This window comes from Typopeltis vanoorti, chromosome 1, assembly GCF_054136105.1.
Source record: "Typopeltis vanoorti isolate ZY-2024b chromosome 1, IOZ_Tvanoo_1.0, whole genome shotgun sequence".
Taxonomy (NCBI): Eukaryota; Metazoa; Arthropoda; class Arachnida; order Uropygi; family Thelyphonidae; genus Typopeltis; species Typopeltis vanoorti.
Genome location: NC_143549.1, coordinates 10,538,618 through 10,557,500, shown reverse-complemented (window position 1 = coordinate 10,557,500; position 18,883 = coordinate 10,538,618). Strand labels below are relative to the sequence as shown.

General features: G+C 35.1%; 1 protein-coding gene across 2 annotated transcripts in view; it reads left to right on the top strand.

Moving 5' to 3' along the window:
* Positions 1–18,883, top strand: part of LOC150109784 (uncharacterized) — a 49,919-nt gene that overhangs the window by 6,789 nt on the left and 24,247 nt on the right. The window contains exons 4-9 of one of the 2 annotated variants that reach the window (XM_090410849.1): positions 6,754–6,806; positions 7,977–8,223; positions 11,099–11,154; positions 11,440–11,476; positions 13,208–13,248; positions 15,266–15,311. In XM_090410849.1, the coding sequence (XP_090266975.1) occupies positions 6,754–6,806; positions 7,977–8,223; positions 11,099–11,154; positions 11,440–11,476; positions 13,208–13,248; positions 15,266–15,311 (480 nt within the window). Of the gene's footprint in view, positions 1–6,753; positions 6,807–7,976; positions 8,224–11,098; positions 11,155–11,439; positions 11,477–13,207; positions 13,249–15,262; positions 15,312–18,883 lie in introns of both variants that reach the window. The other variant, XM_090410791.1, reaches the window with a different exon arrangement.

The following is an 18,883-nucleotide window of genomic DNA, read 5'->3' as shown; positions in this document are numbered from 1 at the left end:
GTAATGAATGAATAAAGGAATAGATAAGTAAATAACAAAAGTAGAATTACACTATGCAAATTAGTTTTATAGTCACACTCTCTTTAAGTAATATTTATGAATATAAATTTTTATGTTCTTCATATTCAATATATCAAAACCAATTGTGATTACCATTCCTTTTAAATGCATAATATTTTTAAATTAGACGTCTGTGTATCTCTGTGGAAATGGCATCTGCATCTATAGTGCTAAGCTGCCCGAAGAAAGACTATTGTAAGTTCATTTTTAGTCGCCGACCAGAGGACATTTTTCTAAGCATTTCTAAGCATCCTGGAGTTAGAGATCTCTCGCACAGTCAAATGAGGTCTTTTCATCTCATAAATGTTAGGTTTTAATACAGATATGAAGAAAATCGCCTTAATTCTCACACTATTTCAGAACAATACTATTTAGTGCTAGTGACTACCAGATGAGGCAGCTGTCTTCCATACCCCCATCCTCCCGGTTTTTATTAAACATCATTGATATCCTTATGTCAGCTATGTCTGAATGGCTTATGATGAAGTTTGCTGCCTCATCTTCCTTAAATTCAGTTAGGAAAAAGGCTTTGTCTATTTCCTTTGGGAAGTAAAATGCAATTTATCAAGTTTATTTTATAAATTTCAAACAGTTTTTATGTAGAGAAGAGACTTAATTTCTAGCTCTGTTTCTTAGTTCTTTTAAATATCTTTCTCTGAATATATGCATATAGTGAAATTATTAATGTTCAACCCGATGATTAGACTTTTTGCTACTTGAAATCATGTAGAAATATAGACACAAAATAATAAATTACAAAATGAAGAGCAGTTTAAAAAGTATTACTGTGAAAGAAATGCAGCTTTTGTATTTTATTTTATTTCAGAATTTCAGAAAGGACCTAATGCATTACCATGTCAGGTAGAGAAGTTTAAGCCCAGCACTTTCAGAATGCGCAAACTTTAAGGGTTTGTGTGATAGGTCGCGTTTCCAGTTATTTACGCAATTTAACGAGTCTGATATTTACATTGCATAAATGCCTGGAATTGAATATTACATACTGCAATTTGTTATTTGGGAACAACGGTAGTATATATTATCAATAATTAATGATAATTTCAGTTTAGTACAATTGGCCAATTAGTTAGTGATTACAGAGTTAATTCTATTTAACTTGACTGTTTAAAACGTTTGGATTTAAAAAAAAAATTTTTTTTCTTACTTGGCCAATACGATCCCAATTTCAAATAACCGTATTTTATAAAGTCGTTTCTCATCAGGAGTGTTACTGTTCCAAGTGCTGACAAAAGACGGCATTTTTCGATATCTGAAATTTATATGATGCACAAGAATATAAATACAGGTCCGCGCGGTTAGCCTAGTGGCTTTGAGCTTCGCAACCATATGCCTGGGGGAAGGAGTGTCCCAGGCTCGATTCCCGTCGAAGACGTGAGGAACTTGAGGATTTTTCTCAGGCATAGCCAAGTTAGCCGGTCTTGGGCGCCGCCAGTAGGGTTTTCCGCCAGTTTGTCTGGCGTTTTTCGCCCCGTGAACATACGCTGCTACAGTCAAAAAAATATATATCCCCCTCCCCACCCGGCGACAGGTCGGCTGGAAGGTGGTATTAACAAGAAGTCGCATCTAAGTAACACGCGAACCCTGCAAAGGAAGCGAGGATGACGCGTAGCGAAAGAAGAAGACCGCAATATAAATATAGAGTGGCCATTATTAAAGAGTTGGTGTTCAGAGCCCTGTAGCGAAAAATGTATCGAACGAAATTCAACCAAACTTGGTGTAAGTACGCTTTGGAACATTGGGTATTGATATACAGAAATTAAAAAATAGTTCAAAATGCTGTCACCAGGGGATATTTGACGTTATAAGTGCGTGATATTTGCATAATCTCACTGTTTCTACTGACGAGCTTGTGGATATAAGGAAGACCGAAAGGGATTCGCGTCATGATAAGACTGGAGTGCCATGGATCTCACACCACTGGAACGTGCGTTACTAGTCAAGCTTTACCATCAACGAGCTGGTAACACTAATGCAGCGCTTCGAAAATTCCAGTGTTTGAAGAATAGGAGAAAAGGTCTAATGACAATAATAAATCTCAGAAAAATGATTTTATGATTTGAAAATAGCGGATCCTTAGCAGTGAGTTGCATCTGCCGTCAAGAAACAGAATGAATAACGTACAAGAGTCACCAGGGGTTGGGCAATATCAAAGCAACTGGATATGCCATATTCAACTGGGTGGAATATCCTGCGCCAAATACTGAGGATTTTCCCTTACAAGATGTACTAACACCAAGTTTGGTTCAGTTTCGTCCAACACACACACACACACACACACACACAGCAGCTTTCTTGTCTGTTCTATTAACGCAGTGTGTGTGTGTGTGTGTGTGTGTTCGGAATCTTACTCTAGTGGCCAACCTGTGGCGCATGCGCCAAAAGTGGCGCATTGCATGATTGGAAGTGGCGCACTGAACCCCAAAGAACAATTTAAAAAAAGATTGTATACGATATATATATATATATATATATATATATATATATATATATATATATATATATATATATATATATATATATATATATATATATATATATATATATATATATATATATATATATGTAGAAAGTATTTTACCTTGGGTATAATAAATGTTAAGAATACCAAGCAATTTTTAAACCTGGTTTTACTCCATTTCCGAAGTAAGCAAACAGACAAATTATTAAGTCAAGTTTGCGCCTGCAAGTGATGCAAGTCTAGCTGATCCTACAGGTAGTGCAAGACCAAGGCAACTCGTGGTAAAGGTGGCATGAGCTCTGATCACTAATCTTTATATTTACCCTTAATGCCAAAACACATATCCAAGAAGGAGATGCATGATGTTTTGTATTAAAGGCAAGAGGCCACTTGCCTTTTCTTAACATATATATATATAAATACAATTAACCTACCACTGAATTCTCGAGTGCGCACTTATTATACTTGTTTGATCTTGAAGCAACAGGCACCGGCAAATGCTGACATGCGTCACCAGTTACTCAATCAGTTTACAGCTGACTCTCGTGTCATAACGTTCATTCAACTTATGATTCAATGTGAGTTAACAACTGTGTTTTCGAACTTATATGTTTTTATTAACAGTTCTTTAAATTTAAGATAAGATTTCTGTTTTCATGAAGGCTTAATATAGTTCTGTAAATTTAAAAATAAATTTTTTCAATTTGAACGCGTATGTCAAGTTCTTGCCCGTTCCCCTAATTTGCTGATTACTGAAATCTGCAATTATTCTTTGTATTTTTATGTATGTGTTTTTATGTTTTTTTAATACAATATCTTTCCTTTTTATTTACGTATAGTAGGTTTATTCCTAAAATTTAATTGATCACCAGCAAAGCTTTCGTAATGAGGACGATGGGTTGTGTGTGGGATTGCCAGCTGATCGACTTTTTTATGGCAGGAAGCGATTTCGTATTTCATTGGACATAATATATTACGAAAGAGAGACGAAACTCTCCATGAAAAAAATATATATATGATATTTAAACTTATAGAACTGTATTAGGCCTTCATGAAAACAGGAATCTTATCTTAAACTTGTAGAACTGTTTTTAATATTCATGATGTTTAAAACGATAAAATAATTTAAATAAATTATTTAATAATAAGCTTTACTTTTTGAAATAATTTTTTTTTACAGTCAGTTACCCATTACTTTGCAAAATAAAATGAGCAGAAGGTGATAGCAAGCGCCAGTTTAATGAACTGTGGGAAAATGAGTTCTTATTTATTGCGGGTCCTTCAGGAAAATCGCTGTGCATCGTTTGTGAAAGCACTCTCTCAGATAATAGATGACATGATCTTAACAGACAGCATAGAAAACATCAAGCTGAATTAGAAGAAAAACTGAAGAGACAAAATATATTTGTGAAACGAAGTTGTGAAAGTGTGGCAATGCTGGAGACGTCTTATGAAATTGCCTTTGTGTTGGCCTAAAAAACACAAGCCTTTCTCTGATGGAGAAGAAGTTGTTAAGCCCTGTCTCGAAAAATTTGCAAAATGTCTTGGTGATAAGAATGCTGAAAGAAAAGTAAACCAAATTGCTCTGTCCAAACAAACAATTACAAGACGCATCGAAGAACTTTTCCCCCATGATGCTACTGAGCAATTGAAAGACCATGTTCATGCTTGTTCTTTCTTTTCTTTAGCCTTGGGCGAATCCGTTGACATATGTGATGTAGCCCAATTAAGCATTTTTATAAGAGGAATTGATGGTAATTTTAACATCTTTGAAGAACCTATCGGTCTTAAGTCACTTCATGGAAAATCCAGAGGGTCAGACATATTTGACAAAGTAAATTCATGTCTAGAAAATCAACAACTGCATTCTAGTAAGCTCATCAGTGTTTGCACTGATGGAGCACCGTCAAAGGTAGGTAGAGTTTCTGGGACTGTAACTTTACTTGAAAGATTTTTAGGTCGTTCTCTACTAAAGTATCACTGTATTATACATGAAGAATCTCTGTGTGGAAAAACTCTAAATTTGAAGCATGGTATGATACCAGTTGTGAAGTGTGTGAATAAAATTAGAGTAAGAGGGTTAAACAGAAGAGAATTCAGAGAATATTGTGAACTGCTGGATATGGAATATGGTGATCTCATCCTTCATTGTGAGGTGCGCTGGCTTTCTAAAGGACAAGTTCTCAGTAGATTTTGGAAGCTGAAAGAAAGTGTTCGTAATTTTCTGGAAGAGAAGGATGGGCTGCATGAGGAAAAACCCTGTTGTGTGATGGGAAATGGCTATTTGATTTAGCATTTTTAGTTGATGTTACCATTCACCTCAATGATCTAAATTTGAAACTTCAGAGCAAGAACAAATTGTTTCCTAGATTAGTAAATGGCATCAGTGCATTCAGAATGAAATTAAAACTGTTCATCCCCCAGTTAGAAAACGGGGGTTTAAGTCAATTTCCACATTTAGAAGAACATAGTGAATCTGTTGAAGATAATGGCAACTTTACAGAATATACTGAGAAACTCAGATTATTGCAAGAGTCCTTTAACAGTCGTTTTAGCAATTTTGCCGAAAAACACTGCATACTTGCATTTATAAATCCCTTTTCGCTTACTGAAAAAAAATCTTGACGATGCCTAGTAACATACAAATGGAATTTATTGATCTCAAAACCAATGCATTATTGAAAATGAAATATAATGAACTTCCATCACTCCCAGATGCTTCTGATGTAATTAATTTCTAGCGATCGTTGCCCTGTGAATATTTTCCAGAACTGAGAAAATTTGCTCAGAGTTATATCTGTCGTTTTGGAACTACATACAGATGCGACCAAGCATTTTCATGAATGAAAATGATTAAGAACAAACTGCAGTCGCGACTGACTGATTCAAATTTGAAAAACTGTTTGATGCTTTCTGTAACTGATTTAACTCCAAACATTATAAGCTTAGCAAAAGCAAAGCAATTTCAAAAGTCAATAAAATAATTAATGTTTATCTTGCCTTTATATGAAATCCTTTTATTTAAAACTGCTAAAAGTGTCTATATTACCATATATATAATAACTCATTTTATGCATAACTGTTAAATATATCCAAATTGCCATATTTTAAAAGGCCTGAAAAGTGGCATAAGTTTGTATGGCGCATCTTAACTAAAAAATGAAAAAAATTGACGCATGACCTATAAAAGGTTGGCCACCCCTGCTCTAGAGGGATGGGAAATCAAGTTTTGCTGGCAAACGTACATACTGGGGTAGCAGGAAACGAGAGAGCGGATTAGAAACAAAAGCTAGAAACGAACGGCTAGAAACAAGTTACCAAAAGTACTCAAAATCTGTTATAAAAACACAGAATAGAAAACCTAGACATATGGGAAGAAGAATGGAAAACATCAAAAACGGATCAACAACAAAAGAATTATTTCCTAGCATCAGAAGCAGACTCCGGCCGAAAAGACACTCCGTTTCTCCAGGTTTAACCACGCTACTAACGAGATATGGAAAACTAGGACACTACTTACACAGATTCCATATCCTAGAATCACCATCATGCATTTGTAGTCCACACCTTCAACAGACTGTTGACCACATACTTTACAACTGTCAGCTAATGGACTTCATCCGGATGCCCCAAATACAACACGTCATCATTTCAGGAGATAAGTGGCCGGTGTCAAAACAGAGACTTAGTGAAAACTATTACTCAGAACTAATTAAAGTTTCCAATAAGATCAACTTCCAGTGATCGTAACATAACATCAATTATTGATCTTGTATGAATTATATAGTGTAAATATATGTATATATAAAATATAAATATGGATGTAAAAGTCGGAATATATACATATAGATTTAAGTTATAAATGTAAATATGAACATTGATACAAAAATATAAATATGAATGTTAATCAGTACTTGTAAGCTACATCATGTAATATAAGCATTGCATGCAATGGAGCATGTAGGAATAAATTACCTCCTGGTAGGGTTACTATTGGGAGGAAAACACACACACACACACACACACACACACACACACACACACACACACACACACACACACACACACACACACACACACACACACATAAAAATAACGTTATTTTACTTTTGGATAAAAAAAAAACAGCAGCATTATAAATCCATAGTAAATATATACTCAATAAAAGGATTACATTTCCTGTGCCCATTATATTAATACCATGTTTGAATTTCTAGTAATCCAAGCGGCTCAAGATGGCCTCCGGCACCACCGGCGTACAGTAAAAATGGTTAGTGCATAAATTTCATGTTTACTTAACAATAATATAAGAGGACCTTTTAACTTTGTTAGATTAACAAAATTCTTTTTAAATTCTGTTTAGAAGTGAATATAATGTATTTTAAAGCTATAATATAATCATAAAGAAATTGCCATTTTTATATTAAAACAATGCATCATAAGAGAATGCACTATCAAGGTTTTCATTTTTCTTATTCTATCGTTAAATCATCCACAACCTATCTGTGTTTTAGATAGTGTTTACGCGGTCGATGATTTTTGTCATCAATTGTGACACCACCACATTAAAACGTTAATGTTAGTCAAAGTTAAAAACTAATTCGGAATAGCTGGATATGATTTTGCCGTTTTTCCGATGTTTCAATTTCACTTGAATAAATTTTTATGAGCATCTGAAAGGAAAAGAATCTCAAGAAATTTCCTTTAAAGTTAACCAGAAGGATAACCCAGCTATAAAGCTGTTATAGCTAAGAGCAGCTATAATAGATTGTCAAACTTTGTCCATCCGGTTGGCCTAAAGGATCTCTATCTGCTTTCCGATCAACAGATTTGGGATTCAAGTTCTATTCATACGTTGCTATTGCCCATTGTCTAAAGGCATTTAAAAATATACGGGACCACCATTCTCCTTAGTGGTGGCCTCAAAAAGGGGTGTTCGAATGTTATATCTTTGGTCTGTGGAGCTGAATGTCTGGTTTAGCCACCTTTTAGCTCACTAATCACTACCACTAATGCAAAATTGATGTTTACAAACCTGTTGTAGGGAGGATTCATATAAAGTAATGATAAAAAACACTGCGTTTCCGCAAGAAGTGGATATGACAATGCTTTACCTTACTAAATTGATATACTGTAATTAAATTTACAACTCGGTACCAGAATTCATGGAACAGTGATATGGCATTTAATCACGCCAAAAGTATTCTTTTCGAAGCGTAGCTTTATGAACATCTCAAAGGCAAAGAATCTATATTTTGTGGGAAAAAAATAAACATTTGTGAAATTATATTTGCGAAATTGCAGATTTTACTGTCGATATAAAAAAGACTAGTTCCGTTTTTTCCCTAAGGATTGTTTAGTTTTAGTCAATGATGATCACTCGCCAAAGAGACGGTGGTGTTTATCAATCACTGAAGGGCTTTTTACTCTTCTTTCACAGATCCAGCCGCTGGTTTCAAGCCTGGTGCACCAGCTAAACAACCAGTTTATGATCCGGGAGTACCAGCGGGAGCTCCACCACCGTACAGTGCAAGTGCGCCAGTCGGACAACAATCTTATGGCTCAGGAGTACCAGCGGGACCTCCGCCACCGTATAGCGCAAGTGCGCCAATGGGAGCTCCACCGCAGTACGGTGGCAATGCTCCTATGGGTCAACCATTACCATATGGTGGAAGTCCACCTGGCAGGTAAGCAAAACGTATCCAAGACATATTATTAGTGTTGCTTTAGTAAAGTAAAGAAAAAAAAGTGTAATAAAAGCGGTAGGGCTTTTCTTTCAAGAAATTACACTTTCTTGTCTCGAAAATGATACAAAAGAAAAAAAATCCTCTGTATACAGTTTGAGTAAACCCTTGCTGCTCCATCAAGTAAATATCCATTTGATTTTTCAATGCTTACTTAGAACAACAAGGGTTTACTCAAACTGTATACAGAGGATTTTTTTTTCTTTTGTATCATTTTCGAGACGAGAAACTGTAATTTCTTGAAAGAAAAACCCTATCGCTTTTATCACACTCTTTTTTCTTGACTAAATGTCAATTTTCCATTATCATGTTTCAAAATTTCGTTGCTCTACTTACTCATTCACTAATAAATTTTGAAACAACTTTGCTCACGTAGTTTTTCAATGAAGGTTTTTTTTTTTTTGTGGCAATCATGCATTCTAGACATCAGTACGAAGAAGTTTTAAAAATGAGTGCGAAAAGAAGATAGCCTGAATGTATTTCCGAATTTTCTTCTTTGAGTATCATTTTTATCGTTCCCCTACCCCCGCACACACGTGTTTTTTTTTTTTTTAATTTTGAAAGAATTTTTCTTACAAATATGAGGCATCGATATATCTATAAGTAAATTAAATGAAATTTTTTGTACATAACAACAGAGTTGGCCCAGAAGGATAGACCAAGGGAGCTTAATAGTATTGATAGAAAATGCGAGTAACAAATCAGAAGTCTTTCCTTAATCGCAAGAACAATTGAACATTCGTAAAGATCTTGGTGCTCTCCCGTGATGCGCTCTTGAGTGTCATTTTTTAAAATAATAATAAGTTTTAATTTCATTATATTTTCATATGTTACATCGTAATATTATATAGTGATCTTCACATGTTACATAATAATATTGCTATATTACATTTACTAATTTTAATATAAATTTAATTACATTTGATGAATTATAACGTAACACTTCGAGGGAGTCGAAGGACGCACGACGGAGGGTACCTACTCTCCGTCTCCACGGACCGTAACTACCTTCACCATTTACACCAACGCCATCTACCGCCGACTACCACCACTAGTATTTTCACTGATAATCATCCATGGTGGGATTTAAACCCACAAGATTTTGTGCTGGAGAGCGGATACGCTAACCACTCGGCCAACTAGGCACGCTAAATGCTTCATTTCTGTTTATCTTAAGGTTTATAAAAGATTAAGAACGTTATTTAAATAATTAAGTATTTTGTAGTGTGCATGGGGGGGTCAATTAAAAAAATTATATACTTATGAAAATGAGTTGGGTGCTAATATTGAGCATTAAAAGGCTGTCGAAGCGGAATAGTCCCAGTGACATCAAAGCAAGAGTTAGCTTTTCTGAAGAGAGTGGGATTAACAATAATAAGGATATATATATATATATATATATATACAGGTATCCCTTGCTTAACGTGGTTTTGCTTAACTCTTGATTTGATTAACGCGGCGAAATTAATTGCGGCAATCCCTTGATATACGCGGCAAGAGTTTTGATTAACACGTCCATCGCCAATCACGCGACATCGCGCGATGCGAGCCCTCACGAAACGGCCGATCACGCGTTATCGCGTGGACGTCGCTAACTAAATAAAAAAAAAAAAAAAAAATTGGCCACCGCACGAAATTCCAATTTTCAGCTTGGCAATGAACGATATCGCGCGATCAAGCGATGCGAGTTCTCACCAAACGGCCGATCACGCGTTATCATGTGGACGTCGCTAACTAAATAAAAAAATAAAAAACATTTGGCCACCACACGAAATTCCAATTTTCAGCTTGGCAATGAAAGTGTTAACGGATCAAAACCTGCGGAGCTCACAGCTGATCTGACAGATACATGCAAAATGTTTAATATAAATATTCTCACACAATTCAGTGTATAGCTTGGAGGTCATTAGCAGCTGTGCATGAGTGATATTGCGCACTGTTTGCTGTCAGTTTGGTTTAACACATGTTATATAAAGGTTTGTGATATTTGACAGTAAACTGTATCTGAGAGATTCCACGACCTCCGATGTGAATATAGTATGGTTTAGTTTTTTTTTTTTAATTCTTTGTTCAGTAATGTCTAGATTGTAACTGAAAATAAATAAACTATCATGTATTACTCAAATAGAGAGCCAAAGGCTTATTTATCATACATATCCTCTAGGAGATGTGCTTTACATTATGGAAAATACTAAGGAAAGTGATCTGGAGCTTGCTCCAACTTTATTACGAGTTGCCCATAAGGTTGCTTATGCTTGCATCCACCGAAACTGTTGTAGTTTCTATATTCGGCTATGAAATAATGTTGGATACAATATCCACTTAATTTGTACCATCATGTATTATATTTGCAGTGTTTTTTCTTTATGTTTTATCGCTGGTTTGCCGAGGACTGGAGAGTCAATTTGCTTGTTATCGTAGAATTTATGCCCATAAGAAAAAAACTAAAACTGTTCAAACGATTCTTGATAACTTCTTTTGATAAAAAAAATTGCAGTAAATAATGTAGGTACAAATATTATTAAGCGTTTACTTTGCATTCATTTTTTATCTCTCCTAAAAGAGTACCATATAAAACGAATTATTAATACAGTAATCGATCATGGACGAATTGTAATTTTTACCGTTGATTATTAGATTTGATTAACGCGATTTTGATATACGCGGTAACATCGAGGGATTAATTAACCGCGTTAATCGAGGGATATCTGTAATAATAATAACAAAAATATTATTACACTAAAATGAAATAATAATATTAAACGGTGATAATAGGTCAGTGATGTCTTACAGTGGCTGTATTTTTTATTTTTTTCAGTGTCCCTGCAGCGCCTGGAATCGGCTGGCAGCTGCCGTCTGGTTCATATCCTCAAGGTATGTGAATAATTGCAATTCATTGCTCATTTTGTTACTTTGTTTTGTAGTAACATAAAAGGTAACTTTAGCTTTGTTGAAAGGAATTATTTTTACTTAATATTTCCGTAATATCGTATTACTGTTTTATACATAATTTTGTAGTTGTTTTTATAGAAGTGCCCTCTAAAGATTGCGCTGTTGAACTTGTGATTTTTGCTTTAAAATGTTTTCTTTTTCTTCGACCCCCTTTATGTTGATTAAATTAATATTTATTTATATATTTGTCTGTTAATTTCTTCTTAGGTGGCGCTGCACCCAGGAGTCCAATTTTATCTGGCGCGTGAGTACAATTTCTATGTAAAATTCTGCTTTCTGGCGAACAACTTCTTTCAGGTTTCAAGAAATATTTAATTGAAGCTGTAAAATGAACTGGCACAATTATCTTTTACATAATTCTTAACTGGACGTTCGATGCTCAGTCAATAGTTTAATCATTTTAATGACATGTACGTTCATGTTTATAAAAAAATGCTTCATTATGTAATTTAACAGAAAATGTAATTTTGCGGTAAATTTGTTCTCGATGGCTAACTGATATGCGTAATGACTAGCGGAAACAATAGAGACAGAGAGATCGATTATTCCGTACTGCCTTGCACCTGTGCTTCTCTCATCTCCACCCACACCATCATCTCGTTCCCTGATGCTCAGTAATCCTGCTGCCATGTTATCAGATGATGGTGTTTAACGCTTCAGATTCATTATCGTCTACGCTACCAACTAGGGGAATTCGCAACTATAATTAGTTCTAATAAGTGACGAAATTTTCAAAAGCTTTGAGCAGCTCAGATAAAATTGTTCAGCAAACTCTCTCTGCGAAGAATGTAATTATAAAATGAACGATGGAAATGTTGCCAGCATTACATTGGCTTTATAAGATAAAGGCCTAATAAATATTAGTAAAAAAATAACCTAAATCATTTTCATGGTATCAGTACTTCGAAGGACGCTGGTGTGCTTTACTCTCTCATTAAAGGTCATGAAAATCATTTTATTTCCAGTTATACAAAAGAGCAGTCACATTCTTATCAACCTTTGAAATACCTTTAACTGAGATTTTAGATTTGTCAATGGAAAGAATTCACACAAATACGGCAGTTGAGTTGAATTCTCTTTTCGCTGAAAAAATCCTCTATAGAGGCATGGAAACGAACTAACTTTGTCTTCGAGCCTTAATTTCAAGTATTTAATCTTTCAGTTTATTTTTTGTGTTTGTTGAGATTGGCATTCAGTACTTCTGATCGATTTAACAGTTTAATCGCCTGTAATTCTGCACCGAACATTACTTTTTTAGCATTTCCTTTCCATTGTAATATTGTTGAACTTTCAGATCTTATTTCATGATACGCATGCCCTTCACCATGGGAAATGTCGTTTTCTCTATCCACAAACACAACATCTGAAGATGCATGCAGACCCTGTTTCCATCTTCGTAAACATGAAACTAAAAATTAAGCATGAATTTTATCATATCTCTTTTGGGTTGTCTAAATCTTAATTATGATTCTCCTTTTGCAGATATTTTTCTCTCAGTCGCTACCTCAATAAAAGCAAAGTAATCAAAAAAGCAATCTCGATATTTTGATGCTGCCAGACCTTTTCTGCAGAGTTTATATGTGCACAAGAAGATAACAGATATATAATTGTTTGAAAAAAAAAAGGAAATACTTGAAGAGAATACAAAAGAGAGTTCGACATTTAATATGCATTATTATTATTATTATTATTATTATTCACCACAATAACTATTTTTTTACATTTATTAGCTATTATCGCGATCCTCTTAGCAAACTCATTTGAACCATTGTTTGTTTCTTATTTTGAAATTAGTTTCAAAGTCTTGCCAATTAAAATATTTTTGCAAGATGGTATGAGTGCAATCAATAAAACTGAAACTTGGTTGGGTGAGGACCATAATTTTGTTAATTATACCATTATTTTATCAGTGCAGTGTACATTATTTTATTTTCTGACTGCAACCCAATTAATGAAATATCATGGCGTTTTACAGGAAACCCGATGCAGGGACGCCATGGCAGTTCCCTCCACACGGTAAGCACACGGGGGTCTTTTTATTTGCATATTTGTATCTGTTAAAAGCTAATCCTTGTTAGTTCTACAAGGGACGTCCAGAAAGTGTTCCGTTTTTAAATATTTTCGCTGCAGCGCTGCGATCGCAATGGTGCGCATGCGTGCTGAGTTTGTTGATTCCTTAACAAGGCGTTAGTGCCATTTTCAAACATTCTCGCAGTGCGTACGCTTCTTCTTGCGTGGTTATAATGTCTAAGAAAATCGAATCGTCCACCGCATGTGAAATTAGGTCAGTTATCCGTTTCTTGAATGCGAGGCTCGTTAAAGCAGTTGAAATTCATCGGCAAATTATTGAGGTTTATGGAAAACACGCTTCTCGCCACCTTCAACTGGGACAATTCCATCATCCCCCACATACTGTCCTGACCTCGCGCCAAGCGACTTTCATCTGTTCAAACATCTGAATTCTTTCCTTGGTGGCCGGCGTTTTCAAGACGACGCCGAGGTCAAAGAAGCAGTCAATACGGGGTTTGAGTCATAGGTAGCAACCTTCTACGACGAAGGTATACAACTCTTGGTGCCCCGTTATGATAAGTGCCTGAAAAATAACGGAAATTATGTAGAAAAGTAGTGAAAATGCCTACTTTATAAAATATATACACGTTTACACAAGAATATTATTTTAATTTTCCAAATATTTCAGTCTGAATATTACAGACCATCTTCAGTGGCTACATAGGAATAGTTTTAAAAAAACAAGGTGGAATGCGAACAGTCGATCATTCACAAATAGAACGAGCCGCGTGATGTCATATCGCTAAGTATTAAAAGAATAAACATTTTTTATCAGAGTAATGATTAAATTAAAGATATTAATTCAGAAATTCATGTAATAATCTTAAATGACAATAGACTAATATGGGGGGGGGGAAGAAATTAATGTTTTATCCTGATTAAACGTTCCAAAATTTGTGTAGGAGGAGAGTCTTGGACCAAACGATGTTGTGGCTTGTTTCTATTCCGTGCTGAACTAATCCAGATTTCTCGGGTTTGTTGTGTTGAATGGATGATTGATGCTCTTGAATTCTTTTTTCTATAGAACGTCCAGTTTGTCCAAAGTAGGAAAGATTACAGTTACTTTGGACAAACTGGACGCTGTATAGAAAAAAGAATTCAAGAGCATCAATCATCCATTCAACACAACAAACCCGAGAAATCTGGATTAGCTCAACACGGAATAGAAACAAGCCATAACATCGTTTGGTCCAAGACTCTCCTCCTACACAGATGTCGCTATAAATTTGAACGTTTATTTAAAGAAAGTGTGGAGGCCTTACTTCAACGTCCTAACTTGAATCGTAATGACTGTATATCTGTATCAAAAATTTTGGAACATTTAATCAGGATAACACATTAATTTCCCCCCCCCCCCCATATTAGTTTAATGTTATTTAAGATTATTACATGAATTTCTGAATTAATATCTTTAATTTAATCATTACTCTGATAAAAAATGTTTACTCTTTTAATACTTAGTGATATGACATCACGCGACTCATTCTATTTGTGAATGATCGATTGTTCGCATTCCACCTTGTTTTTTTAAAACTATTCCTATGTAGCCACTGAAGATGGTCTGCAATATTCAGACTGAAATATTTGGCAAATTAAATAATATTCTTGTGTAAACGTGTATACATTTTATAATCCTAATGTCACAAGTATCTTTAAATAATCTGATGTCTACTTTAATTTCCAATAAAGTTTTTCTTTTTTTTTTGCTTGTTTAAGTATATTTTTGTTTCTCTGACAGCCCATCGGAACTTACTTTCTGGACGTCCCTCGTACAAAACACAATTTCCACAAAGAAGCTACACTGATGTAGCCATCAGCGACTGTCTTTATTTCTTCGTTATATTTATCTTTGAAATGGGCATCTCCAATTTAACACCATACCAGTGCACAGCTGATATATTCTCATTATTTTCAAGTGATCCTTTTCTCTGTCCACTCAAATGTTTTCGTTTTCTTCTAGCAGGAGGATCGCCGAACGTACCTATGCCACAGCCGTACATTCCCGGCAGGTAAGCATGCTCCTAAATGATGTTGTCCCCTTCATTAATCTTTGCGAAGTCGTCAGCGAGTAAAGAAGTTCGTAATGAGCCTTTTAATCCTTACGAATTCCTGTCCTAATTAAGAGCGAATTTCAAACTCACTTTCGAAATCCTTCTTGAAGTTTCTTAGTGACGAGTCTTCGGTTTCTTAATTCTTAATTGCTCTGAAATTCATGACCTACTTAATCTCCGTTCCCGATTCGTGTTATCTCAGTTATATCTGATTAATTACCGTTTAGTACTGGGATATTCAAACATAAACCAAACTTTTCGGTTTATTATATGGAAACTACGGTAAGGGATGCTTTCAGGGAGTATTTAGCACCTTACGCAAACGAAACATTAAATAATATGGAAACATTCCTCTAGAGAACAAATAAAATATTTTTTTTGTCCACTAAGAGCTCCGATAGTCAGAGTCAATGGCCAAGTTTCTCGTTAAGATCAAAACTCTGAATAAATATTTTCTATTAGATAGCATAGAGAGTAGATCGTGAAGCGCTGAGTAAAAGAAATTCATGTACACCGGATCTGTCATCGCCTGGGTCAACAAGAACCATTTGGTGTTATAGCTCCTGGGAATTAACAATAAATGCGTTACAGATCTCAGACACTTACGTTGGGTAAATAAAGCAAAGAACTGAAATGCAACAAGAAGAACAATTAAAACGAACGAAATAAAGTTTATCTGAATGCAAAATGATCATGTAAGCTTATTATGAACCAAATAGAGCATCAGAAGGATACCAAAAGCGAACGAATGAAATTTAGAAACAGAAATTTCCTGATACAAGAGTCACTGAGCAGCAATTAATGAACTAACAAAGATTTATTGTAAGGAACGAAGTTTTCAGTGATATGAGCTTGAAGAATTGCAAAGACATATCGTTAGTTTTTAAGATCAGTTTAGTAAAGGGACATAACCTTGAAAAACATGATAACGGAAGTATCAGAAGAATTAAAACAAAGAATTGTAGTCACAGCAAAAAAGATCATTCGCTATGAAAGCATAACAACTCAATACAGGCAAAACATTCAGTTTAGTACCAACAGCAAGCATCAGTTTTTACCAAAATAACGATTGGAAATCCGATCACAATGGTTAGCACCTAAAGCAGAAGAAACACTTACGTTCTGGAAGCAGCTTTAGGATAATCCAAAACAACATACTAAAATGTATTAAATATGTCGAAAATAAATTGAGCGACACTCAGACGGAAGACCTTTGTCATAACCAAAGGCAAGCAAAGAAAATGAAGAACTGGAGTGCACCAGACAAAGATGAACTGCATGGATTTTGGCTCAAATACTTGCCCAGTGCTCATGCTCGATTGGCTCAACAGTTTAACAACCTATTGCAAACAGATGCAAGTGAAGAGTGGATGGCAACAGAAAGGCCAGTTCTGATTTTGAAAAACAAAGAAAAAGGAAATATTCCAAGTAATTACCGCACAATAATTTGCTTGGCAACAACATTTGAATTACTCACTGGATTAGTAAATAAACTTTGATTAGTCAGCATTTATCATCGCACCAACATATGTCCATTGAACAAGAGGGATGTTGCAGAAAATCCAGTGGAACAAAAGACCAGTTGTCAATTGACAAAACGAGTTCGAAAAATTCGAAAAGACAAAATGGCAATTTATATATGGCATGGATTGATTACCAGAAAGGACTCTTTACAACATAGGTGGATTATAAAATATTTAGAAATTTTCGGAGTGATTACATACACAGAAAATTCCCAACAGTTGTCATAACCACCTGGAAAACTTAGTTAAGAGTCAGTGGAGATAATCTTGTTACAGTGAATATCAAGAGAGGAATTTTTCAAGTGACTCACTATCATCTCCATTGTTCATCCTAGTACTGATTCTTCTAACATTAATTGTAAAGAAATCTACAGTTGGATATCATGCATCAAAGCAAGCAGGAAAATGTCACATTTGTTATACATGGATGGCCTCAAGCTATAATTAAAATTATACCGCGAAATTGAGTCACTGCTCAATACAGTCCGAATTTTATTTTTTTTTATTTTGATGGAACATAACAGACAACGATCGAATCACATTTGCAGATGGCAGGAAAATCAAATGTTTTTCACAGCACAAATCCTATAATTGCCCATGAAAATGTCAGACGACATTTTCAGCTGAGCGGTCAAAAAGAAAACATTTTCGAATATCTGAAAGAGTTAGAAAAGTTCTAAAGTCCAAACTCAGTGGAGGCAACGTTGTAACAGCAATCAATACACGAGCCATCCCTGTAATCAGATATCAATCGGGGATAATTGACTGGACAGAAGCCGATTTCGATGCAGTTGATCGTAAAACACGGAAATTAATGACAGCGAATCATGCTTTGCAGCCAAGCAGTGATGTAGATCAGTTTTGCATAGCCAGGAAAAGCGTTATCTTTTGCAAGTGAGGCAAACAGTAGAAGAAGGAGAAAAGTGAGCCTTGAATGATTGTATAAAGGAAAGCAGGAAAGATGTTAACTGAAGATAACAAAGAAAAAGTAGTGAATGCATTGGATTCAAAGACACAGTGCAAAGATAAAGAAATGAAAAAAAAAGCAGAAGGTTGAAAAAAATATAAAGCACTCCATGGTCAATATTTGAAAGATATTGAAGGGAAAGGTGACAGTCGCTGAACTTTTGCAATAATCTCAGCAAGATGACATGAAGAACTTGAAGGGACAGAAGATTTGATTCTTACTGCTTAAGAACAAGTACACTGCAAACGAATGCAATAAGGGCGAAGATTGAAATGATTCCTAACGATAGAAAATACCGACTGTGCAGAAATAAATAAGACAGTGGACCGTTTTAATTAGTTCTTGCCACAAGATTTCCCATACAGACTACAAACAAAGGCATGATCAGGTAGCAAAAGCAGTGCATTGGAACGTATATAGGAAATATGGTTTTCCAACTTGCAAAATCCCTTGGGAATAAAGAGTTGTTTGTTCCCGAGGGATTTTAGCATAAAGTTAGCTGGCATAAAATTATAAAAATGAAAATGCCAAGGTATTAGGGACTTAAAATTCAGACAGATAGACATCTTGAACATTATATATGCCAGACATCACTGTAATCGAAAAACGTGTGCGTTTTATTGATGTGGCAAAATCAGAGAATAGAAGAGTACACGAAATGGTGATTGAAAAACTGAGCAAGTATAGGCATTTGGAGATGAACTTCAACGATTCTGAAGCAAGAAAACATTTCCAATTATCATAAAAGCTCCAGGAGCAATACCAAGAACACTTATGAAACATCTAGAAAAGTTGATCCTCCCAGATATAGCACATCTCCACTCCAGAAAACTGCACTTTTGGATATGGCCCGAAATGGACTCATTTAGTCAAAGATTTCATGATTCTGTTTCATGTTTCTTGTTACTTTATGACTCTGAACCCGGTTAACTGAATATGATAATAACAGTAATACTATTCTCACAAGTCACAGCATGCTTAGGAATTTTTTTTAGTTTCCCTAATCTAAAATCAAAATACACAATTTTGACAACACATGG